Here is a 27887-nt window from a genome sequence, read left to right as displayed (position 1 = left end):
ACTATATGCTAGTGTGACGTCATAATGGTTCAGAACTATTCCACCTAGCGCTTTATTGAAATCTTATAGCATCGTGTGCATATCTAATGCAATGTTTCGCGATGCGCTCTGTTAATGCAAATGTCATTTATTCGATCGAAAAGCTCGTTTGGCAATCTGGGTGCTGAGGTCAGGTAAGAAATAATCTTGATTAAAATTTGGGATATCCAGGAGTGACTTGTGTTCATATGTCACGTCCAAAACAATCAATATTTTTTTGTCTTTGTGGTTTTAACGAAATAATATCCTTTTAATTCGACGCGGGTGTCGTAATATAATTCGAATTTATTCTACAGTTATGGAATTCTTTGATCTGCAGCAGTGTCAAGGAGCAACTGTTATGCCAATAGCCTATGTTTTGAATACCAAAATCAGGGGTGTCAAACTCAACTCGGGTCGCGGGCCCGATACAAAAATTTTGATCGCTTGCGGGCCAGACCAGTCAAATGATCCAAAATGTTGACTCCAAATATATACCTTGTTTTTCACTGGAATGCTTTACTATCAACCGCCATATCACGGATCATATGGGCTCTATTCTGGCAGCACCGTTATCCGCAAACAATAGAATTGATAAAATCCGATGATTGGCCAATTGAATACAGTTATAAACCACTAAAACATGGTTTCGAGCAATGTTATCTTTGCTTTAATCGTGATGCGTCGTTGGCCCTGCGTATTCGTGGTGTGGAATCTAAGAGATTGTAAACGAGTGCGCTGGAATTTCGTTCATCATTTTTATATCACCAATTCACCATTCGTTTTCTCTGAAGACTGGAGCTGGGGCCTTTTGGGTCAGAATAATATAAGCAGTAGCGCGACCAGAGATATTTGAATTCTATTTTTAGTGTAGCTATATCTCCATGTATTTTACATGTAGTGGTTTCGGATTGTCGTTTGCACCACTGTGAATAACTATTATTTGGTCCATTTTTTCAAGAAAACTATGACCAGAGTGTGCACTTTTTTGCCTTCCCACGATGTAGTGTGTCAATGCACGTCCTTGTTCCTGATGGTTACTTGAGTGAGAACTTAACACTGTCGATAGATGGTTAAAATTTGGCCGATGAACATGTTCGCCATTTACTTCTCTTAGAAATGCGCTGTATAATACAATACTTTTTTAATTTAGTCAGAATGACCCCGCGGGCCGTATGTTTGACATGCCTGACCTACATTTAGGGCTGTAACAGCACTTCGTCAGCCCCCCCCCCTAAAAACGTTGGTCCTGGGCTCCGCATATGATGATAAACCGAACTTCTGGGGGGCTTCGCTTCTTCGGCTTCGCCCCCAGACCCCCCTCAGGCTATACGCTGTTTACCGATACTTATCATCTATATTGAGGGCCGTTTACTGAGTCAGCTTGTCTCGCCTAAACACGAGCAGCGCGAAAAAATTCTATAATTCATGATTGAATCGGTCAATATGATCGGGAATTGCATATATATATATATATATATTTCTATCAATTTCTTGTCCTCTCTCACGCAATCAGATTTACCAGTAGAGCTGAGTAAGGTGTCTAGGAGACTCCAGGGGCCTCAAATAAAAATTAAACGTCTTCGGGCGGGCATACCCGTTGGTATGACTCCGTAACATGATGCTATTTCGTGACCTCCTGTCTGCTATTATAAAAAAATATAGAATCCTCCAAACGTAGGCTACTAAACTAAAAGGCGCGCACGATTTCAAATTGGTATTTCATCACTGGCATATATTTTTTCCCTGCGGGATGGTATTTGTCTTGTGAGGTTGAGATTGCCAAGACAGGAACATTCGGCGCCAGTCATTTAGGCGCCTATGGACAATTAAACCTATGTATGGCCAACACCGATATGCCTATTTCTATAAATCTTGCGCATTTTTTCTTGGAGGAAGAGTACCCAAAAATCAAGATATTTCGCACTTGAAATCACGAAATAATTCACGAAAGAATTTTGCCCTCCATTCGAGCTCGCCCTTCTCCAATTTTTTGGGTGAGGCAGTTACGGTCCTGCCTACATTCCTATACACTATAACGTGATGCTAGCACAGTCCAGTGTAGAAGTGCAGTTACGGGCTTGCGAAAGTGATATCCTGCAAATAGGCCTATTGGTCAATGTATCGCCTAGAACAGTTGAACTTCAGAGGTAGAGCTAAACAGAACTAGGTGTACGACTACATTGAAATCAGCCTCGGAATTTTCGGCAGTATAACTGACTTAACATTACTAACACTTGAACAGGATGCCGTATATAACATTATTTATTCCTGTATCTACTATAACCATACAAGATCAGATATCTTGATTAAAATCTACGGTTTTAATACGGAATGAAGTCTTTATCTACTCGATACATACCCTAACATATCTTTTGTTTACTTTCCTAGTTTAACTCACAGCGTGATGAAAACTCATCTGAAAGCTATTATTACATTGAGATAGTAACTTGTCCCACTAGGGGGGGGGGGGGGGGGGGGGGGGGCTGTCTAATGTAAAACATATAGCAGGCGTATGGGCTCCATCTTGATATGATATGTTCATTGCATCATAGAAACCAAATCCGTGCGCTAGGGGTGTTGGCTACCTACCTAATTGTCGGAGGTTTATCTACGCTTCTCCTCACCACCTGATCCGCGTAAGCGGTGTGTGTCTTAAAAAGCCCAGAAGTGGGCCGTGCTATATTTCTGTAAGTACGGAAACAACTAAAGCAGCGGTTCTCAACCTTTTTGGACATGCGTCCCCCTTGGCGACGGTCAAAAAAATTGCGCCCTCCTGATCTCCCTGCACTTATCGTCATTTCAAAAAGAGCACATCATCTAATACAGCGGTAGGCAACCTTTTTGCTAATCACGGCCGCATTTCGATCACCCTACCCTAAGGCCACATTCGAGGGCATAGCCGTAATGAACTAACTGGACGCAAAATACCTATGTTAATCTGTCCATATCCATTACCGGTGAACTCCTGACTGTTATACTTTTCACAAAGGCCTATTGTACGCACCGAAATCGCGAGTGGCAATGTTATGAATAGTTGCTGGGATTGCATATTGTCGCGCGGAGCGCGAAACCTTTTCAGAATAATGAATGAATTCCGTAATTAATACATATATACATACATATTACTATCAAATATCTATCTTTTCTCAGCCCATGTGATAAGATTCACCGTCAGGGTTCAAGGAGTGAGTGCTTTCGAAAAATTAGGACAAGTTATAAATAATAATGCATCTTCGGGTGGGCCAATTGTTATTAGTCACTTTGTTGCATGCTGTTATTTCTTGACCCCCGATCAGGATTGTCGATTGTATCGGTAGTGGAAATTATTGAAATCGCCCGAATGTACCATACACAAATTTCTTTCGTGAGGAGCACACGATTCCGATTCCGGCTCAGATTGAGAAGGGCGCTACATCGAAAAAATGAAGTTAAATTGAATTGCGAGGAGCGCGAAGAAAATTTCAAAATTATTTAAAATCTTTAAAAAATTTGGGAGTGTATTCGTAATTTCAATTTGCATGTCGACGGATGCGAACACATACTCATTGAATTAGGTGTCGACATCCGCACAAATTCCCATCTACGGCAGCAGGTTGCCTATCCCTGATCTAATATGGTATGTCTTACGCCATAAGTTTGACTCCGCATTCCAGTTGTTGAGTCTTTAACATTTTTGACAAATTTCCCAAAACTTGTTTGAAAATAGCAAAAAACATTGAACAGGACATGAATTTATTTCAAGGTGGATTGCTCTGAAACTAATCCTAATGCTGGTGGTGACTACAAAGGGCATGGTGTCGTTCTGTACTGTCATGCTAAATTTGATCAGTTTTGGAATTGAATTAAATTGTGTTGATTTGGGGTAACTTAATTGAGGGCGAAACCGGGCAGCCTATATTGCATCTGTCTGTCTTAAGCAGTGCAGTTCGCCAGCTATTAACAACAGCCACCCAGCGCACCGAACACCGAGCTTGGGCTACGGCGAAAGCTATGAAGTAATGAATGACTTACACGCGGGAATTGCTTCAAATCTTCAAAGAATATCAAAAATTTGTTCAAATGAAGTTGAAATCAACCTGATCTCCGTTGAGCTCGACTGCTGGAGCTTGAATTTGGCGAGCTTTCTTGAATACGAAATAAGTTTCATCTTCAGCAATGGTCTTCTCAGAATAGTTGTAAAACACATGTTTAGTCGGAATTAATACAGTCTTGGTCAATTTCTCGCGCCCCCAAGGAGGGCGTGCCTCCCAGGTTGAGAACCACTGATCTAAAGAATATCGCCCTTTTGTAAAATGACCAATGTAGTCTAAACACCATGAATATCAAACAACAACCACTAAAAGACTCTCCCTCTTAGCAATGGAGACTGCGACACAACACATACGGCTTACTGTCTCTCTAATTCTGCTGCGAAATCGATGTTGGAAAATATATTACCGAATAAATATGTGAATGAAAGCCGTAAACTTAGAACACTGTACAGAAGACATCATTGTTGTACATTGTATGCGTTATTGTATATCCATCAAATTTCGGTTAGTTTGTGCGGATGATTTTCTTTTATGTAAAAAATTGCTGATGGTGGTCAAAAAGGTTGAAAAGCACTGGTGCAAGTGGGTCCTCGGGTATATAAAGACATTTCCTCTTCCGAACTCAATGGTCGGCAATCTTTTTGAGGGGCGACCCAGGTTCAAATTAAATAAAGCCAGTATATACGAATACGCATGCGAACCCACTTTGCTTTTGGATACGGAGAAATTGTTTCAAGTCGTGCTGAAGTCAGATAAAAAGAGTTCAAGTGGGATGTATACAGTTTCTCGGGTCACTTTTTAAAATGCGTAAAGTCACTCGACTCGAGACAATTTGAGTATTGACTCGACTTGTACTCGAGTCACTGTGCATGACTCGAACCTAGTCATACGACTCGAGACTAGGACGGCCAAGACGGATATTTCATTGTAACGTCGCAGAATAGTAGGACAGGAGTCATCACATTATTGGTATTTCGTCTATGAGTCCATACTTGGAAAGTAGGGCCAGAAACTGTTAGGACTGAGGAATATTGCGACATCATGAAAGCGAACCATTCTATATCACTCGAGCATTGCATGATGCGGACTAATGCTTATGCTGTCGAAAATTGGATACCTCCTGGTATGCATCAATATGAAGCGAGCTCAGCACCTTTCGCATAGCTTAGTTTGCACCTTTTGACAATCCATGTGAACGAATTAGGATCGTTTTCACAACTACTTACTTACTTGAGTATATTTAAAGTCGGTCAATTCTACTTCTACTTCAAGTAGCTTTAGGTTGCTTATGGAAGAATTACTTCTACTCGTACTTGAGTAGATTTTTTTCGTCGCTACTTCTACTTCTACTAGAGTAGCTTTCTTGACTACTTTGACCACCTCTAAGTAGGATTCACCACATTATTGGTATTTCGTCTATCAGTCCATACTTGGAAAGTAGGGCCAGAAACTGTTAGGACTGAGGAATATTGCGACATCATGAAAGCGAGCCATTCTATATCACTCGAGCAGAGCTGGAAAAGTGGGTAGGACCGAATTGAGCTCAAAACTGAACAGTGAATATAATGACTTGGACGCGGACTCGAGTCATAACTAGGGACCTTTAAAGTCATTAAAGTCATATTTTTTTATGCATCAGTAAGTCGTGAAATCAATTTAACGCAAAAACCGCATCCGTATGAGGTATATTAAGAAAGTTATAAAGTCATAAAAGTCCTATTTTCCCTGCTAGGTCATAAATCCGCTTTTAAGTTATATAGTCATATTTTTGAGTTATAAAGTCATAGCGTTGTAAACTTAAAAAAATACCAATTTAAGCGGTGAAGCAATTAAGCACTAAGAAAATAAGGCAATTACTCGGTGGGGTAGCTGGTTGAATGTTGCTCAATATGATGCCGAGAGACCTCCAGAAGTTAAAGAAATACTCAATGCATAGGAAGGTGAAGGAGTTATTGTAAAGAGCGTCAAAAATCCAGTAAACGATCCAAAGTTGACTAGTCAATTAACAGAAATATGCTTGCACTATAACAATATTTCAAACTTAATACTCAAAATGGAAAGTTATACGTACACCATCAAAGAGGCCCATGCTGATATAAATGCCCTTGATTTCGGAAAAGATCCGCTTGAGCTTAGAAATTAAATTAAGAAGCGATTGGACAAAAACGACGTGAAACAAATGATGGAGTTGCAATTGCAAAGACAAGACATTTCACCAGCGCTTTATGCAAAACTGCAGAAGTGTCAACCCACATCAGCGTCCGTGGAGTGCTCAAGTAATTTTACGTCCAAATCGTAACTTCAAAGACTCTAACTATAGAATGTTTTACGTTCTATACTCTAACATTCCACACTACATGAAACTACTAGCCTACTACTACAACAGTGGTTTGAAATAAAAAATGAATGTGTATTATTGTTATGTTGCGTATGTTTTACTCTTTAGTTCCGTGAGTGACGTTGTTTGCATGTAAAAATACACGATTTCCACGTCATATTATCCAAAAAATAAAGTCATATTATTGATTTTTTAAGGTCATATAATAATGGTCCTAGTCATAACACTATGACTTGGACTCGATGCCCTGCTCAATGACTAGAATACGGATTTGACTCGGTGGTGAATTCAAATGACTCGACCTGACTCGAATCTAAACTATATAAGTCAGATTGACTTGTGAGACGGAACCTTGTGACTTGGTTTACTACCATGGTTTACAACCAGGTTTACGAACCTACCCATGCGTAAGCTCACTCAGCTGATGAGAATGTTATGCAACTATGACGTCATTATGATAAGGAATTCTCGTGGCGTTTTTTGGTGTGTATTCTGTATTGTATCGTGTTCGTGTGCATATCGTAGTGAAATGTTTCACGAATGCTCTATTGATAACCATGTCGTCTATTCGGTCGAAAAGATCGTTTGGCAATATAGATGTTGAAAACAGGTAAGTAATATTCTTGATGTAAATTCGCGTTCTCTTATAGTGAATTACTTTCATATAACACCTTCAAAACCTTAAAATTTTACCTTTTTTCAATGTTCTGTCGAAATACTACCCTTTTAATCAGACGCCGGTGTGCCAGTATGGAATCGGTGTCTCTTACACACCCAAGAGTCTACTAATGTACACACGGTGTGATACTGGGAACGGCCGTTGCACACCAAATATATTATGCTAAACGTACCGGTATTCCAACTCGATGGTGGTGTGGTGTGTAGGCCTATATCATGATTAACCGTCAAATGGTCTGGTTATAGTCATTGATTATGAACCAACTGTTAAGGCCTATACAGTCCTATACTACGTAATTATAGCACATTCCAGTGTCCAGGCTAGCAAAAGGGATAATGCTGCAGAGATTGGCCGCTATCTGCATCGCCTGGAATAGTTGAAATTCTGTTGTTGTTGTTGTTGTTGTTGTTGTTGAAGTATACTGTCATGGTTCATGATTTGCAATGACTGTGATGTAATACTGTTCCACTTGGTAAGTCTTCATTGTTCTTGCAATGATGCATATTTTTGCTGTGTAAACTGTGTACGCTGTGTATTGTATACCAGTACTATGCTTGGATGTTAACTGCTGATTTTCCATGACTTTTATCTTTTGTTATTTTTATGTCCATTGGTTAACTGCCATATTTGTTAGTATTGATCTTGCCATATTTACTCATTTATAACTCCGCTGGGTGGCGACTGAATCTAAGACCTTATGGTCCCCCGTCGTCTCCCAATCCATACCAATTTACATGTGTTTGTTGGTGAGATGAATAAAAGCATACTGACTGACTGACTGACTGAGATAGACCCAAACAGAACTGCGCATACAGTAAAATCAGTCTCGGAATTTTCAGCAGGTGTAAAACGAACCGACTTAATATTAAGTTACTATGACTTGATCCCGTCTACCAATTCCGATCTCTATAATAGCCATTCGTGATCTTGATTAAACTCCGTGGCTTATTTCAGAATTAAGTAGCCTACTGCTGATTTAGGCTCCCCAATACATACTGAAGCATGCATCTATATTTTTGCCAGATTAAATATGTAACAGGATTGAACACCTTTCTGTTTCGCATGACCCGAAGAATTAATATTTCAATCAAATATATTACGGAGAAGCTAGAAACTAACATTGTTCACCTCTGGCTAGAATTTCCCAGTTTTAAGTGATGGTAGATGTCTGTGGCGAGAGAGAACATGAAAATTATTTATCTTTTCCTTCACAGATGAGTCTTAGATTTGTAAATCAAGTGTTTGCAATCTTTGTATGCAGAGCAGTGCAATTATTTGCTTTATACATTAGAATGGCAATGCATGATATCTATTCTGAGACAATTTTGTTTTCTCGCAAAGTTAATTGTGCCATTTTTCCAGCACCAAAAAGACGTGGATGGAAAATCAATTTCTGCCATCCTCGTCTCGGTCCCATTTCAACTCGAAAGGGAAGGAAATTAAGGTTGGTTGCATTACTTTATATACCAATGTTGATTTTATATCACTGATACTTTATGAACACGATTTCGCGCACACCTAAGCTTGCAATCAATCTTTTCTGTGTCAATGTAGAATTTGTGTTCTATGGTTGAATTTAATTTTGCGATAATGTTTGAATTCATTCTCTGAACTGCTACTAATAATACACATTTATTCAGGTACCCTCCTATATTCCACCTTCCCCCCCTAGTGAAGATATCCGGCCAAGTACCAACAATCTCAGTGTAAGCTGGTCTCAATTTCGTAGATTCATGATCATGTACTGTAATGTAGAATGATATTTTCCAGGCTTTCAGGAGAGCTCTGAGCAGAGTGGTAGGCTGGTTTTCTTGGCTATCCATAGTACGATGCCGCAATCGCAAGGTAAGGAAAGCGATGCATGGAGGTAATGTATTAAATAGTCCCTCAAATCTATATCATTTGCAGAGCGATAAATCTCCATCTGAGGAGAAGTGTCAGGTGAGATATTATTATTGATGCATTTGTAATAAGAAGCTGTCGAATTTCATCCGTACATTCTGTGAGCCTGCCATGCTGATATAAGCGCTGTTTAGGCAGTTGCCAATGATTGAGATTCCCAAATAATCCAGTGGTTCTTAACTAACCATTTGTTCGTCCGTACCCCATGAGAAATCACGTATTGATCCAAAATCTGCTTCAAGACATCATGTGACTGATTTCTTTCATTTCATCATGGTGATGACACATCCATTGTATCAGGGGAGAAATTTTTGTGGCTCTCTTAAATCTTCTAAGTTGGACGATTTTTCTTGACCTAAAACAGAAGATTTTGACCTATAAAATCGAAATTTGATATTTTTTGACCTTAAAAAACTTAATTTTGATCAAATTTTGACCTATCGTACGCAAATTAGTTTTTTTCCCACATAGGTAATGTTAGAATTGTAGGCTACTGCCTATTTTCATTTCTGGTTGGAACTGTCTGTCCTTATGAAGTAGTTTGGCCTGAAAAAACTATATTTTAACGAAATCTGGCCCTATGAAGAATTCCAGTAGTTACATCACGTATTATGGCAGAAATAATAAAAACTTGTTGTAGTACAACGAAAGATACCTTCTTACATTCTCGGGTAGAAACTGTCTGTCCTTACTAAGTAGCTTGCCAAGAATGGAAAAAGAACGTCCAACAGCAGCAGTTGTTGGCTGACAACACTGAAGTTGTGCGTGTGTACACTGCTGGTGACACACCGTGTTGCTTCATTCAGACAATGGTGTCTACATCTCAATTTTTCATCATGCGCTTCTTGATATAAAAATCATGCAATGCCCACACAGTCTTGCTTCAGTTAGGATATTGCGGTACGTTGAGCATAACACCATGATAATCTATTTGTTTCATATGAATGTTTATGATTCACAAAGACAGACAGACAGATTCTTTATTCGTACGATGATTGTTCACACAAATATGTAAAAAAGACAAACACAGCGATATGACCACATCAAGATGTGTAGTCTTCAAGTCAGCTGTAGTCAAGGCGTAACGTTAGAACATTTATATCATGCAACTGTCGGTCAGTAACACTTCAACAAAAGATGAGCAGATGAGCACAATGAGCAGAGAATGGGCCGTCTGCAACGGTAGGCCTATAAAGTAGGCTGCAAGCTGTAAAATGGAAAATGATAAGTTCACCGACAGTGCAAAATCTACGGTACAAACGAAATGCTGGTTGCATATATATTTTGACTTTGTAATCAATTTTGACATTTTTTGACCTAACGCTACAATTTTGACAAATTATGCCTTTTTTTGACATGTAAAAAAAATCCCCTGACTCATAAGATTTAAAATTGTTTGTGTGATGCATGCTGACTCTGACTCATGCCCCATGCTATGTTTCTCATCGATTACCAGTAAACTTGGCACTTGGTAAATTAGGCCCTCGGAGAATTTTGTATTAAAATGTATTACCAACTATTATTATGAAATAATAATCTAATTATATTATTATCAAGTGATCTGTCATTGTACGGAGGTCACGAAGTGATTAGATCACGTGATCACGGATTGTGTAAGTGCGGGTGATGGCGCAACGCTCACATATCGACCACGCTTGGTCTGCTCGTTATTGTAACTGTAGGTTGGGAAGGGGGATGTTAGGGTTGGAGGTAGGGATAGGGTTGGGGGAAGGGGGGTATTAGGGTTGCAAGTAGGTTAGGGTCAAAGTTGGGGTTAGTGTATCCCAATATTAGGATTAGGGTGATGGATATTAGGGTTGAGATTATCGTGTCCCTCATCCCAACCCTAATCTTGGGATACCGTAACCCCAACTTTGACCCTAACCCACCTCATGATACTCTCAATCCTAATATCCATCACCCGAACCCTAATCTTGAGATACTCTAACCCAACCCTAATATCCCCCTTCACCAACCCTAATATTTGTAGCAAAGACGTGACGCCTACTTTCAATCTAGTTTCGGACTGTGAGTCCTTACACGCTGTCTCTTTATATATTCTGGTACAATGGGAAATCGACGAAATGTCACTTTGGCTCTATCATGAACATTTATATAACAGCATGTCTGTTATGACTAGATATGCAAGCATCTAAAACAAATTTTAAAACCGATATATTTTCCAGAAGTCAAATGGAAGATCTGAACCATCTAAGCTCACTTGGACTAATGTGGACATTGACGATCAGGTAGAGCAAATTCAGAGGTATTTTCTATTCACCCTAATTTGTAATATGTTCTCAAGGCTGAGTTGGGTACGCCGGTTCGAGATTCTGGTTGGAGTAGACCTACATCAGATTTCACCACTGTGTCCAGCAAGTCATTGGTAGGTATTCTGTTCTGTTTTTTTTTTTTCTATGACGGTGATCCGATACATTCTCTGGCAGCAGGCTTTGGAGCTGAAAGATTGTCTCAGCTCTAAAGATCAGTCGACTTCTTCTCGGCGGCACACTGACACTGCAGTTAAGTCACGGGTAAGTTTTCCAAGAAAGTTTAGTTCATGCTTTAGTGGGGATATAATGAGTGTTCGTTTCGTCAAATTGTAATTATTACACATTTTAGAAGTCTAAAGCACGCAGAAAACCAAGTGCTTTAGATCCCATGACTGAGGGACAGATTGAGCATCAGGTAAATTCTTTGCAGAGAACATCTTTATTTACTCATTAACCATATTCTGTTTTTCAGGAGGGTGTGATGCATACCAAATTGCAACAAAATCCTGATATGAATAAATACCATTTGAATGTGGAGAAGGATAAATCAAAGGTATTAATTATTTATGTTGACTTCCTAGTTTTCAAGGATTTAATACATTTTGTGTTGCAGGATTTGGTAGGAAATGATCTTCAACACTCTGAAGATCAACCACTTCCCAAAAAATCCACGAAAAAGAAAAGGGTAAGATTTCACTGTCATATAGTTTGATACGAGGAAATTTAATGCAAAATTCACGTGTTGGCGCCAGAGATCAAGTTATTGTTTCGTCTGGAATTTACTATGTCATTTAATTGGCTTTCCAGAAGTCAAAGTCGACAGAAAGATCACATCGTTCTGAACCAGTTTTGACCGAACCAAAAGTTGATCATCAGGTACGATACGTCAAAGATAAATTGACCACAAACAATCTAAGTGATTAGAGCTGATGTTGTTGTACACTCGCTCAGTGTCTACCTTAGCAAACCTCTTGTATGACTTAAATCGGAGTGATATAGTTATACATTTATATAACTCTTCAACAGTTGGCGCAGGCATACATTGAATCATGCGGATGTGTATTGGGATTGTGTATTGAGGGATATCGATTTGTTTCAACTGTCTGATGTTTCAAATTCTACTTTATTCGACATGACTTTGTGACTTGACTTGTGACTTGACTTGGCTCGAGTCACCTCCAAAACTCGAGTGACTTGACTTGACTTGAGTCAAAAATTTGCAATGACTCGAGATGACTTGTGACTCGAGCTAGTAACTTGATCCCAACACTCGCATGATCTCGATATTGCACACGTCGCTCATTCTTCAGGCAAAACTCAGATTCGACAGCAGCAATGCAGTATCCGGTATCCTATTATTAAATGACACACTGAAAGATCTTGTTAGAGTTGCACGGTGCACCCATGGTTTCAATTTCAACACAACATATCAAGTCCTAGTAAAAGGATTGGAAAATAGAAATAATTAAGATGGCCAAGTAATTAGGAAGAAACAGACTATATAGGTATTTTTCACTCAAGCTCAATCAACTGTTTAACCATGAATTTTCCGCAATGCTTTTGCCTTATGTGTGGTCAACCTGTGTTGCAAAATTTAGAAACCTAGTAAGCTTGCTATTCTAGCATATTGTCCAATCTTGAACTACAGTTACATTTTAAAATGGATTATCTTTCACAAAATATTTTGTCGTTTTAATTTGATCTTTTTTATCAGGCCCATAAGTCCAAGGACTTGGGAAGCGGTCATCAGCAATCTCTCCCGCAACGCCGCTCTAAATCCCTGGAGGTGAGGACACCTTTAATTTATGCGTATGATTTGTCATGACACGCAAGTCTTAGCCATTGTTGGTTGCATGCAATTAGGCCCAATCAATGGTCGAATGTGAACGTTGTGGTGATCAAGTCCAATCACGTGCTCAACCATAACTTTTCAGCAATGCTTTCATCACGTGTATACAGTCCAAATGGTACTTTGCCGAATGTGTTGAAAAATTTAGAACCCAAGGTGGTGTGCTAGTCAAGAATGTCGCACACTCCTGCACTACAATTATAATTTAAAATCGATTATCCGTAATGGTCTCATTTATCATTGTAATTTAATTTTCCTTAGCAGGCCCGAAAGTCTAAGAACTTGGGAAGCGATCAAAGCGACCAACCGGCATCTGCACGTCGCCCCAAGTCGACAGCAAAATCCCAGGTTGGTCATTTATTTTGAATGTGATATCCAGCAGAATATTTTCTAGTTTGCCAGACGATAATTTTCCATTATTCCATTGCTTCTCAAACTTATCTAATATGCTTACTAATTTTATCAGCAGGTGGTGGTATGATACATACAGGTAGGAATGTAGTTTGCTAATTTTTTGTTTACATAATAGTAAAACTACCAAAGAGATATGAAGTTGTATTATGCCCATTGCAATTAAACTCATGAAACATGCCCATTGATATCGAACTCATTAGTGTTTCCTTGACAATGCTATTTTGATTCATTGGAATTTGCTACTACAATAATAATAACCAGTATGCATTTCGCTGCATAAGTATGATAGAAAGCAACCTAGCCAAGTACCTACTGTAAGGAATTTTTTACAGACTAGAACTCATTTTGTTGATTAAATTAAATCTAATAGTCTTAATGCAGAGGTCTCAAACACGCGGCCCGCGAGACCATTTTGTGCGGCCCGCGACGGCATTTTGGAATTTCAAGTATTCACCAATATATTCAAGTGCCGTATATCTTTTTTAGATATATAAACTTAAAGTTAACGCTAAGACTACTATAAAATAACCGAAATCTCAACAAACTTCACTATCACATCACTTTTAAAAGCTACCTTGCTGTGAAAGATCGACTATTACGTCTCATTTCTAGTTTATAATGATAAGACATGACCCGTTGATGATTCGTGACTGGAAATTGTGATTTGGTTTGCTGCGACCTTTTCGTTACTCGATTTCGGATTGACTGGGTGATTAAATTAAAATGACTCGAGTTGGGTCGGGTCAAAATCAGAGAAGGACTTGCGACTCGGGTCGGTGACTTGGTTGGTAATCCTACGGACGCAACAATTTATGATAATGTCATGGGAAATAGTAATATATATAAAAAGGTTCTAGCTTAAGTTGCGTGGGGTATATAGCTATCTAATCAGGTCAGTATGGCAGCCATTGGTATTCTGTGACCCCCGTGACGTATAGTTGAATATATGCTAGGTGTTGTTTGTTCTCTTTATCCATGTTATTATCGTTGGCGAGTAAGATACAGCTGTACAGCTGTAACATCAATGAATTCTTCTCCGATTGGACATTTCAATTCCATGGGTTCTTAACCAGGGTCCGTAGACTCCATCGGGGTACGAAGCACCACATCAGGGTGTACGAGATGCATTGTGGAATTAGGCCTATATGCTGTGGAATATTTTCTTGGCCAATTGATTGAACTGGAAAATAGTCCCCGCGCTGCGCGCGATTTCATGTGAATGGGATTCTGATTTTAATATAGGTACCACCAGAAACTGTGGTGTAAATGGACAGGGGCTACGAGAAATCTTATCGGAAGCACAAGAAGTACGATCGCTCAAAAGGTTAAGAAGCAATGCTGTTACTATGGCTCAATAATGATTATATTCAAGTTGTTATTGGTTATTGATATATTCCAATATTAATCGAAGGCAAAATCTAACGCTGATTTAGTTTGACTTTGGCAATGACAGTAACAACAGCCGATACTTATCACAACTGTATCAAAACCAGGATTAGGCTACACCGCTAAAATGCTCTGATATCAGATCAATCTTCAGTAGATTTTAAAATATTTTACATAGAATTGTGGCACGTTAAATGTCCACTAGCTGCAATATTATAGCCCGACATGAGGCATGCTCTGTATGATGTCTATTACTCATTAATTAAAAAAATTATGCCCGACACAAAATCAATTTTATTGAAATATTTGAAAATGTTTTTTTTCGTGTCAAGAGTGAATAATGCCATAGTAAATTACATTGCCACGATGGTTGTGGAATGCCTGTCTGCAAGGTCCCGTCAAATAAGGTCTACTTTAAAAATTATACATTGAATATCCCTAAGATTGGTGCTGCGGCGGCCCGCGGCGTCATCAAAAACTGGGAAATGGCCCGCGAGCACATTTGAGTTTGAGACCTCTGTCTTAATGAGTGATTGTTTTAACTTTCAGATTAGTACGGTATATTATATTTTATACTTATTTTGTGTAGCAGACATGCTTTCACAAATTCTGATTGATATGATTTCAAGGTTTCCCATCTATAAGGATTCTAAACCGGTGAATGCCTTGTTTATGTGGGACTGTAAATGAGCACGAAAAAAATCGATCAACTTGCAATTGAATCCATCAGGTACCCAATCCTCCCCAATCGCATCATTGGTCAATGAAGTTTTTTTATACCCTGATGATTTGCGATCATTTCGATCAATTATCCCCAGAACATTGACAATTTTAATTGCACAGATTTTGGAGTCTGGAGAGTCCGACAAGCAAGTGCCTGAAAGCCTTCCGTTCAAAGAGAATTCTGCTGAGGTAATTGCTCATGACCTTACTGTAAGATTAATGGATAAGTGGTTCATTAGATCATCGCCTAACGAAAATGTACAACTATACAAATAGCTGATGGGTGGTACAGAACTTGAACTCATCTTTTAACACTAAATTCATATTTTAATTGACGCAAAGAACTTTTCGCGTGTCTGTTATCTAGAGCAACCAGCACGATAAAGGATACAGAACAGAGTTGGATTCAAAACCAAATGACAAATTGTGACGCAATAATGAAAATTTATAAATAACATTAATGGAATTTCAACCATAACAACAATGCAGCGTATATAGCAACAAGCAACTTGAAAAAGTAGTACACAGTGAGACAATGATAGATACAGTGAGACAATGCAGCAACACAGAGGAAAATATTCGAACAAAAACACACACAGACAACAGCTAAGGAAGGACAGCTAGTGGGATGATTTTAAGTTTATAAAAAATTTCTTTTTGGCGACAAAGGAGTGGGTTGTTCAGTTTGATAAAAGAGGATTACAAAGCTGTCAAATGAAATATAGATCTACCCTTGGATAGCACTGAGAACATGTCGTCAGAATAGTTCCAGGCGCAAGCCAATCAAATACTGGCCAATGGAAGAATTGCATGCCAACACTTGGCTGTACGATGAGGGTTTGACGGCATGTTTACATTGCTGAGTGAAATTTCCTGAATCGAGAGACTGCGATACCGGTCTTATACGCTTAGGAACGTGCTGTTTGATACGTTCTAGCAAACGTTGGGATGTGCGTCCCACGTACCGACAAATTCTGGTATGGATTTGATGACAATGAGCTACCACAAGGTCTTTCATCCATTCATTTAAAACTCTCAAGTTTCGTATTTCTGTACCTTATCGTTATATGATCTATGGTAAATAGGACATTGTATATTTTTATCTTAGATCTTTTGCGGCAAGTACATCGACTCATGATATACATTCACACAATCTGTGAATGTGCATGATGTGCATATTATGCCGCTGCACAAGGAAGGTACAGATATAGCCTTGTACCGCTTTCTAAGTCTTGCATATTTGGAACCCTAGGTAACTTGCTATTCAAGCCTATTTTCCCTCTGGAACTGCAGTTACGTTTTATGTTGAATTATCTTTCACGAAATCATTTATTGGCATAATTTGATTTTCTCTAGCAGGCCAAGAAGTCCAAGGACTTGGGCAACGGTCAATGTGAGAAATCTCTCCCGGAACGTCGCTCTAAATCCCTGGTTGGTAATTACTTTTGAATTTTCTCGCTACTCCAATATATTATGGCTTGTTTTAAAATTTATCTTATACTAACTTTATTATTTTGTGATACAGGTAGGACAGATGTAATTGTTGCAGACCTCGCATGACAGGCACGTCTTGGGCATTGTTGGTTGTAGGCAATTAGGCCCAATCAATGGTCGAATGAATGTTGTGGTGATCAAGTCCAATCACGTGCTCAACCATAACTTTACAGCAATGCTTTCGTCATGTGTATACTGTCCGAATGGTGGTTGGCCGAACGTGTTGAAAAATTCAGTACTCGAGATGGTGTGCTAGTCAAGAATGTCGCACACTCCTGCACTACCGTTATAATTTAAAATACATTATCCATAATAGACTCATGTATCTTTATAATTTAATTCTCTTTAGCAGGGCCAAAAGTCCAAGAACTTGGGAAGCGGTCAAATTGACCAACCGGCTTCTGCACGTCGCTCGAAATCCACGGCAAATTCCCAGGTTGGTCATTTATTGCGAATGTGATATCCAGCAGAATATTTTCTAGTTCGTCAGACGATAATTTCCATTTACTTCCATTGCTTCTCAAATTTATCTAATAGGCTTATTAATTTTATCAGCAGGTGCTGGTGTGATACATGCAGGTGGGACTGATGTAATCGTTTGCCTATATTTTGCATGCATAACAGTAAAACATTTACAAGAGATGTGAAGTTATATTATATTATGCCCAATACAATTCAACTCATGAAATATATGTGAATTGATATTGAAGTCATTACTTTTTATTTGACTATTTTGTTTTGATTCATTGGAATTTCTATTGCGATAATAGTTTCCTGTGTGCATTTTGGTGCGTAAGTACGATAAAAACTGCCTAGCCAAGTTCCTATTGGAAGCTATTTTTAAGGACTCTACAGAACTCATTCTGTTGATTAAATTAAATCTAATAGCCTTAATCAGTGACGCTTTCAACTTTCAAATTAGTACGGCATATGTATCATATTTTATACCTATTTTGTGTAACAGATATGTTTTTACAAATCCTGATTGATATGATTTCATGCCATCTATAAGGAGTTAGTTCAAACCCGTGAATGGTTTCTCTGTGCGGGACTGTAAATTAGCATTAAAATCATTCAACATGCAATTAAATCCATCAGATACCCTCCCAAATCGCACCATTTGTCAATGATGTTTTTATACTCTGATCATTTGCGATCACTCCAAATATTTGAGAGAGTACATAAATCTATTACGATATTCTTAAAGTTCACGATCATTGAAATCAATAATCCCCGAAGCATTGACACTTTTAATTGCACAGATTTTGAAGCCTGAAGTGAGCGACAAGCAAGTGCCGGAGAGCCTTCCCTCCGATGAGAAATCTGCTCGGGTAATTGCTTCTTACCTTACTGTAAGATAAATGGTTCATTACTTGATCGCTTTACAAAAATGCATAAATATACAAATTCTGGCATGGATTTGATGACAACCAGCTACCGCAAGTTCTTTCGTTCATTCATTCAACACTATAAAGTTTCGTATTTCTGTACCTAATCGTTATAAGACATATGCTAAATAGGACGTTGTATGTTTTTATCTTCGAGATTTTTTGCGGCATGTACACCGACTAATGATATACATACACACGATCTGTGCATATGCGTACCATGAGTGCATGATGTGCATGTGCCGCTGGACAAGGAAGTGCAGATATAGCCTTGTACGGCTTCCTAAGTCTTGCATATTTAGAACCCTAGGTAGCTTGCTGTTCAAGCATATTGTCCATTTTTGAACTGCAGTTACGTTTTAAATCGGATTCTCTTCCACAAAATCATTTATTGTTATAATTTTATTTTTTCTAGAAGGCCAAGAAGTCCAAGGACTTGGGCAACGGTCAACATGAGCAATCGCTCCCGGAACGTCGCTCTAAATCTCTGGTTGGTAATTAGTTTTGAATTTTATCGTCACCCGAATATTTTAGGCTTGTTTTAAAATTTATCTTATACTAATTTTATTATAGTGTTATACAAGTATGACAGATATGTAATAGTTGTGGACGTAATAATAACTCATCACTTTAACCCAGGGCCGGCCAACCCGTGGCCCGCGAGAAGGTTTTGAGTGGCCCGCGAGGTAATTTTAGAAATTAGTAATATTAACAAAAATGGATTGCCATGAATGTGTTGTCACTCGATTTCTTGCTTTTAATATTGTTACCCCCTCCTAAAAATGAAAGAACGCCTAATGTACGAGATTAAATTTTATTATATTCGCAATTACCTGAGAAAGTGTCGTCCAACATGCGACCTTGCGTTTGCGCTCGCATAAAGACCGTCGACGATGAAACATACAGGCATAGAGTGATTGACGCATGTTGGCCGAAGCTTCCGATATCGATATGTCCAGGAACCGAATAGTCCGGTTCTTGCAAACTGAGCCCAGCAATATGCAGCAGACCCTCAATATAGGCCTACTCAAGTAACAATAATATTGACCTATAAACTTTGAAAAATGTTCGCGCTTCACGCGGCTGATGGCCTGCGCGATGATTCGTCAATAGAATGTGACCCATTGGCCAAAAAGGTTGGCCAGCCCTGCTTTAACCTGACAATTTTTGTTTCGAAAAGATTCTATATAATTCTTCTTGCAATTATAGTTAGGTATTATGTTTACTTTGATTGAAACTAGCCTAGCCAAGTGACTATTGTTGGTTATTGTTTGTGGACTGAAAATAATTTATTTTTTTGATAAAATTGAATCTGATAGTTTAATCCTGAGTTTTTTAACCCGTGTTCATGGGAACACCAGGGGTTCCCTGAAGGTGAAGAGACACTCAACTCAACTCATGCACGCACGTCAAGAACCCAAGGTGGTGTGCTAGTCCAGTATATTGCACATTCCTGCACTGCAGTTATAATTTAAAATGGATTATAAATCCATAATAGACTCATTTATCGTTACTATTCAATTTTCTCCAGCAGTCCCGGAAGTCCAAGATCTTGGGAAGTGGTCAAAACGACCGACCGGCCTCTGCACGTCGATCTAAATCCATGGCAAAATCCCAGGTTGGTTATTTATTTTGATTCATTAGAATGTGCTGTTGCAATAATAATAACTAGTATGCATTTTGGTGCATAAGTATGATGGAAAGCAACCTAGCCAAGTTCCTATTGTAAGCTATTTTTACGGACTGTAAAGAACTCCTTTTGTTGATAAAATTAAATCTAATAGTCGGTCTTAATGAGTGATTATTTTAACTTTCAAATTAGTACGGTTTATTATATTTTATACTTATTTTGTGTAACAGACATGCTTTCGCAAATCCTGATGGATATGATTTTAAGGTTTCTCATCTATAAGTAGTTTAATCCGGTGAATGCCTTCTCTATGTGGGACTGTAAATTAGCATGAAAAAAAATCGATCAACATGTTGTTGTTTGTAGATTCATGGTGTTTGTCGACTACTGTGGTTATTTACACCAGGCCAATTTACTTTAATTTTATTCCGTAGCTGTCGACTTGTAGCACGGCCCACTTCTAGGCTATTTTTATATAAGATACTGCTTACACGGATGAGATGGTGAGGAGGAGCCTAGCTAATCCTGCAACACTTAGGTAGGAATTCTGGAGTCGACCTCGATCAGACTCGAAACCGCAACCCATTGGTGTTGTATCTGTGGATTATACCACTACCCTATCTCGCCACTCAATCGATCAACATGCAATTGAATCCATCAGATACCCAATACTCCCCAATCGCACCATGGGTCAATGAAGTTATTATATACCGTGATGATTTTCGATCGTTCCGAATATTTGAGAGTAGATAATTCTGTTATGATTAAGTTCATGGTCATTTCAATCAATTATCACCAGAGCATTGGCACTTTTAATTGCACAGATTCTGGAGCCTGAAGAGACCGACAAGAAAATGATTGAGAGCCTTCCCTCCAAAGAGAAATCTGCTCGGGTAATTGCTTCTTACCTTATTATCAGATAAATGGGTCTGTGGTTCATTACTTCAGCGCTTTACAAAACTGTACAAACATAGAAATTCTGGTATGGATTTGATGACAACTAGCTACCGCAAGGCCTTCCTTCCATTCATTTATTCACCACTCTAAAGTTTCGTATTTCCATACATAATCCTTATAAGATACGTGGTAATGAAGCATATTATAAATACAAAAACATAACACAAGAAATATGGAGTAAATGAAATGAAATCAGTCATTATGCAAATATTTTGGACCTGGATATTGTCACAAAAGTACTTCAGGCTGGTACGAGCTAGTCCATATTACTGTTTGATATGATTTCAGTCTTGGAAATAGCCGGGATGAATTTTTTTTATAAACAACAGACATGATGTCCCAAAGAAAGAGGAATATGCTGAACCTCATCGAAAGCTTGCCCAACTCTGATGTTAAACGACTATCAACGTTAAGAAATATATTTTAATTTTCTCTATTTTAGCAATCTGCAGAATTTCCGAGCTCTGGAAACCGAAAAAGGGATCTGGACTCTACTCGCAGTGACGGATCAACAGCAAAATCCATGGTTGGTGATTTACCTCAAATTTTATCAATTTTGTTGTTAGCGCACACATATTTGAGAGAGTTTGATTCCTCGCGAATAATCAATAGGTCATGGTGAAAGTGGGGCTTATGTGTAATATTGGCGATATTTAAGTTCAATGTTACTGCTAAAGGGCTTGTTCTTATCAGTGGGCAGTAATCTGATACGGACTAGAATTTTACATTGCATAATTTGAAATCAATTAATTCAATCTCTTACGTGCTTTCTCCTGCACCGGTATATTAAGCTGTAACCATGTTGGGACCCACTCTTGTTTTTCTAAATAGATTTTGATATGATAAACTTGTTTCCAAAAAGATTTTGGAATGCGAAAGTAAATTGATGAAAATGCCTAGAAAAGAAGTTTCAGTAGAAAAATCTCTTTCACAGATAACTATTTAACTTTCCTTTGCCAATTATTGGATTTTCTACCAAAATAATGCCGTCGATTTTTTAAGGAACCTTCGACATCGGCTGATGTTACTGCCGAAGCGTTTGTGTCTGGGAATTCTGAAGGCAAGCTTCCTGTGAGTAGAATGGAATAGTTATAATTTGTTTCCGGTAAAATCCAAGTATATTTTCGTTCTTTGTGTAGGATCCAAAGATGGAGGAAGTAGGAACCTCTGCTGCCACCAGTAAGCCTTCTCCTCCTCAGCAGAAAGAATTTCCTATACTCAGAGTGAGTTGTGTTTGTAATATTGCTAAACAAAGATTAATGAATGTTGTTGTATTAATTAGAGGAGCTTCTTGGAGGTACAGAACATCAATTTGCAATTGAATAGTATATTCGCACTTGTCAGAGGTAATCGTCAGCAACTAGTAGAGAATTGGAAAGAACGTTGTATATCAACATTCAACAATCGTATCACAAAACAGGATGTCAACAAACGGCATGAAATTTCGAATAATCGGGGAGAAGAGAGTGCTTAAGCTCAATATACTACTTTTAGATGGTACGCAAACTCCTTCTGTAGGCACAGACTTGGTTGGCGTATTTCGCTAAAAATCGAGTCCCAGGCAGATGAATCAAAGTATGATACGATTGTGGATATACAATGTTCTTTCCAGTTCTCTACTAGTTGCTGACTCTTGCGCCTGACGAGTGTCAGCCAAAAATATTCGGGTTTATTTCAACAGAACTTTTTCCCGGTTGGAAATGCTAATAATGTGTGATCCTTATCAAATCAAATCCAAATCGAAGATCAGTTGTTCGTTTCTAATTTAAAAATAATTGCAATCGTACAATTTGCAGAAAAAGGTACAATCCGAGGAAACTTCACCGATTACCATGGACAGCATTTGTTTGACAGAGGTAATGATAGTCATTTATTAATATCATGCTGTGACTATAGCCGGTTGGGGGAGTTGGTATAGTCGGTAATTACACTGCAAGAGACCCCAGGTCGAGTCTTGGCGGTAGCGTGTTTTGAAGTGTCAATACATAGTAATTTTATCTGGTAGCCTCCTCACGTACGGCGCTATTCTTATGGAGTTTTTACTAAAAGAAGCCCGGAGACAGACCCGGTGAAGGTCGAATAAAAAGATCAAGGAAAAGCGTCCAAGAAGAGAGAGTCATAAGATTTAACCCTATAAAATCGGGCGCTAGGCTGAGGTGGATAGTAGATTGAGAGAGTGTACTTGGTCGTTCCGATACCGTCCTATATCTGCTTGTTACGTCATGTGATGTTTTGTTATATTACTTTGTACATTCTGAGACTAGACCAGTGGTTCTCAACCTTGTCATCAGAGCCCCCTGAGGTCGATTTTGATTTTGAAGGGGGTGGTAACACTAATGGAGCAATATTAGGGGGGGGGGCGTGAAAGTCCTAAAGCGGTCCGTGAAAACAAAAAGGTTGAGAACCATTGCTAGAGCCCTAGAGCAACTAACCCCTAGAGCAACTAAAATTATGACAATGATTTTTGCTGAAGTGAAAAATTCATGTTACTCGTCAATTGTGGCTGCATCTCTTGAGTGTTTGAACTGACACATTTTATTTATATTACAGGATGAAAAATTCAATGCATCATTGGTGGGGGCCATGATTGGAAATCGTGCTTCGAAGCAGGTTGACACAAACATCTTTTTTATGTTTAGTCGAGCATGTGTGACTGGTTTCAATACTCTTGTTATATTCTCAGCCGTTCCATCTGACTTATGGCGAAATTCTCAGTCAAATTGAGTTGCCACCACAGGTTTGAAATTCCGTTCTTTGTGCTTTGCAGGCATTTATCTTTGAAGTGACGTATTGCATCTTAATTTTTTTTAATTTGTAGATTCCGCCAGAAAAAGATCCTGAATTTGAAATGCACGTTGACGATGCTGCATCAAAAATGGTTACTGAAATAAAATTAGGATTATATGAATTGCAATGAATCAAAATTCATTCTTTGATCTGCAGGTGGAGAACATCCTGAGGGATGAAAAATGCATAGAACCCGAACCTTCAGACTACGTATGAATTGATTTTCATTTTCTCTAAACAATTCATTAATCCAAATCTCAGTCAAATGGCTTTGTCACAGCGAGTTTGGAATTCCGTTTTTCTTTTGACTTGGCAAGCATTTATATTCGAAGTATCTCACTTTTGTGTTGCTTTATAGATTCTGACAGACACAGAATGTGAATTGGAGATCGGCATAGATGATGTCGCGTCGGAAATGGTTACTGAAATGATGTTACTATGCATGAATTGCGATTTATCAAAATTCTTCTTTTGGTCTGCAGGTCGAGAATGTTCTGAAGGGGGAAAATCAGATATCTCAAGAACCTTTGAAACAAGTAAGAATTTGATTTTTATGTTCTCAAGATAATTTATTATTCCAAGTAGGGTAATATTTGCGGGTTGTCATATTATTAAATTATGTTCATCCGCATTCAAAGTAGTGCACTGTCACATTCATTTTAAATTTGTGTTGGTACTTTGAAATATTTTCGTCCTACTTCATCTCTTTAGGATCAAGAAAAAGATGAAACTGTTGACGTTACGTTGGATGATGTCACAATGACATTCGATCAAGATCCTGGAGAGCGATCTGATGTAAGCTACTTTTTTATTATCTTATTTTCATTAGTAAAATTGATTGGAGTGTACAGTGTACACTCAAATGCATACGAATTTCATAAATTATTATAATGGAAAAATTTACTACTAAGAACTACGGAACCGAGATACTGTGCTCTGCATTGAGACTTTGGTAACATCTTTCTTATTTAAGATGTTGAAAGATAGACTGACATCAATAGATATGGCTATGTCGACAAATATTTACTTTAGAGCAGGGGTTCTCAACTTCCCTCGTATAACGGGCCGCATTTTAGCAGCAAAAGATGCTGCGGGCCGCAGAACATTATCACATTAACATTATAATGCTATTTGTTGGCAACTATTAAATTTTAGCTACTGTAGCCTATTTACCAGTCTTATACGGGTATTTAATACATTTTTATGCATTCTAAAGCATTAATGGACAGCGTTCGTAAGTTAGCAGTTGCTGTTTTTTTTTGTGTGTGAGAATATCCATCTCCCCATAGGCGCAAGCAAATCCCTTCATGGAGCGTACATTGCATTCGTTGCCAAGTTGGTATTTGCACCTCCAAACCCTTGCACCAGAGAACCGAACTCTCTGTCTCAATGCGTGAGCGAGCAAGACTAAAATGACTGTAACTTCTTCGTTACAGAGACCATTATCACTTTGAGCTCTCAGTAATACCAGAAGTCAGGCGTTCGGGCTCATTTCTGAGCAAACCCATCAACACTTCTCCTTTTTTTTCCATGGCTGGAGCCCTGCACCAATAGTTACAGAAGTCAGCTTTGTCAAGTTGATGTTTTTCACTGGTCCCCTTCCCACGTTTACCCCACCAGCATTTCCTCCGGAAATATGTCTAGTCTAATAAAATGCACCTGAATGATTAGCAATGCAATGTGTGTGAAGTCGGTGGATTCGGCCAATGCTAGGCTAAACTAGTCTACGTTGCCACATGTTCAAGAACATGCGACAAAACATCGACTGACATTGCTGTTACACTTCTGATGACGGTTGAATCAGACAACTGTAGCTTCGAAATTTGTCAGGTGATGTTGGCCTTGCTGCTAAATCCCGGAAACCGGGAATATACGCACAGTATGGTAAAATTTTCTTGAAGTCTCATCTTTTCCAGCAGATTCTTGGGTTTAGCGATATTCCTAGCAATTTTGAACAATGCGTCCGTAATGTTGTCGGCAATTTTAACAATGCTTCGAAGTGTAGATTTCTGGGCTTGGCACCTAGCTAGCAACGTTTTCTTTAAGATCAGGCGATATGCATAACTCCAGAAGAAACTATCGTGGTATCATTTTAAGCTTCTACGCTTCGTTACAACAACTGTTCTTCGACAAATATGACACACCAGTCTTCCATAACAATACCGTACCATTAGTATTTGCGTTCATGATGAAAGATGTCGCGGGCCGCAAAAGAATCGTCTGCGGGCCGCATGCGGCCCGCGGGCCGCGGGTTGAGAACCCCTGCTTTAGAGCATTGTTTTATTCTATAACCAGTCGGATTTAATATAATAGTACATTTAGTATGTCAGGAATGTGTTAGTGTATCCTCGTAATGCCGTGTGTTGACATCATAGGCGTAGCCGGGTGACAAAAGATGCGGTTGCCCCCACTCCATATGTGTCACTACGTCTCATCTGAGTTGACTGAAAAGCCCACTTACGTACAATTCGATTATATGAATGTATATTTCGAGCGAAAACTTTCACTAAATCTACAATTTTCCGAATAGCTCTGTGGTCCACCTCAAAACGCCCCCGTGGCCACTGGTTGAGAACCCGTCGCCTATGCCCAGATGGGTGTCTGATTTCAAAGACTACTTGAACTGGTTTCGACACCTTCCTATCTTTTCATTGTATCGCAGTCTTGTGGTGTATTGTTCTGATAAAATTGTTAATAATAAACTGAAATAGTAAACTGAACTAGGTTTTAATATTGCAGGTAGAGCAGCTCGACAAATTGAAAAGAAAACCTATTGACACCGGCTCCGCACAGAATCAGGTACGAATCTTGTCATTCAAATGTTACAATAATATTCATTCAATTTCTGGATTGAAACATATTTGTAGGATGAGCAGCAGCCAGAACTTGTGTTACAGGAGCCCATATCACCGGTTCAGGTAGGATGCTGTTTCTATTTCAGACTCGGAGACCTATTCTTTTTTTCCAACTTCATTTTCATTCCGAAATTTTCCGTTTCTCAATTGTTATAGACTTAAATATGAGTCCACACACTTCCGTGTGTGATGTAATCAGGTTGCTGATTGCACATGCGAATCGACACGGTGTTATCAAAGTGTATATCCATTTTTTGCAATGGCAAAATATGCAGTTATCGTCTAGTTTCAGGAAGAGCCTTTCCTGAAATCGGAAAACCAATCTGCTGAAGACAAATGTTCCGGCAACAAAGTGGGGTTGCATTTTGCTTGGTCAAGTTTTTTAAGTTTGACGATGTAATAACCCTAATTAATGTCACAGGTACTTCAAGACGCTTCTGTTGAACTCCCTATTCCGTCGGAACCATTAGATATGGTGAGAAATATTGATTGAATACAATCCATCACGTCGTCTGAATAACATTTGGTGCTGTAATTGCCCTGAAATAGACATCTTTTTGCTGTATCGAGTGGTGTAAAAGCTATGAAGATTAAAGAGTCGAGAATATGATTCATTATATTTAATGTTTCCAATATTAGGACACCCTACTACCATTCACGTTTGGAAAGTATCTGGTTGTCACCATTATTGGTGTGTTGTAATTCCTCAACTTTACAGTATTGCGTTTTATTTCAGACATCCGTCATTGAAATGTCTGTCCGGTTTTTGTGATTATAAACTATGGAGTTGTATTTTGTTTTTAGGATAAGGCTTTCCCCAAACCGGAAAACCTGCCGACCGAGGACAAGAATGCCAGTGAACAGGTAGGGTTCATGAATGGTTAATTTCGCATTTCGTCTTTTACAATGTTCTGAACCTGATGAATGTTGCAGGTCCTTGAAGAAGCTTCTCCCTTGCAACCATTGAATACGGTGAGAAGTTACCTATAGAGCACATGCCATACAAACAATAGTTGATTTTACAATCACTCTGAATTGCAAATCTTCTTGCTGTGCAATCTGGTTAGATATACCCGATTTTATAAAAGAAGGTGTAAAACCTGGGAATTGATACCTTTTGCTTTAAATACTTGGCTTCCCTTCAGTAATTGCTATTGTTA

At 38.7% G+C, this 27887-nt stretch overlaps 1 protein-coding gene across 12 annotated transcripts; it reads left to right on the top strand.

Annotated features, from left to right (window-relative positions):
- LOC145444845 (uncharacterized) lies at positions 1-27735 on the top strand. Of its 12 annotated transcripts, none has more exons than XM_080322875.1 (32): positions 57-173; positions 8432-8513; positions 8710-8775; positions 8840-8914; positions 8978-9010; positions 11161-11220; positions 11277-11357; positions 11422-11505; positions 11594-11659; positions 11717-11797; positions 11858-11929; positions 12052-12120; positions 12959-13030; positions 13355-13441; positions 15737-15805; positions 16973-17047; positions 17460-17546; positions 18373-18441; positions 22882-22941; positions 23636-23695; positions 23769-23822; positions 23904-23963; positions 24029-24082; positions 24231-24290; positions 24355-24408; positions 24584-24667; positions 26612-26671; positions 26740-26790; positions 27020-27079; positions 27149-27202; positions 27532-27591; positions 27661-27732. In XM_080322875.1, exons 1-32 carry the CDS (start codon positions 115-117, stop codon positions 27715-27717), a joined length of 2115 nt encoding a protein of 704 aa, XP_080179001.1. In that variant the 5' UTR covers positions 57-114; the 3' UTR covers positions 27718-27732. The 12 variants fall into 12 exon arrangements, with proteins under 12 accessions (XP_080179009.1, XP_080179001.1, XP_080179000.1 ...); XM_080322874.1 differs by having other exon boundaries at positions 11419-11505; positions 13358-13441; XM_080322879.1 differs by having other exon boundaries at positions 11419-11505; positions 16976-17047; positions 17463-17546.
- Positions 27736-27887: the final 152 nt, after the last annotated feature.

The sequence above is a fragment of the Botryllus schlosseri genome, chromosome 8 (assembly GCF_051294905.1).
Source record: "Botryllus schlosseri isolate E-star chromosome 8, Bs_hap1, whole genome shotgun sequence".
Taxonomy (NCBI): Eukaryota; Metazoa; Chordata; class Ascidiacea; order Stolidobranchia; family Styelidae; genus Botryllus; species Botryllus schlosseri.
This window is presented reverse-complemented; position numbering and strand designations above follow the sequence as displayed.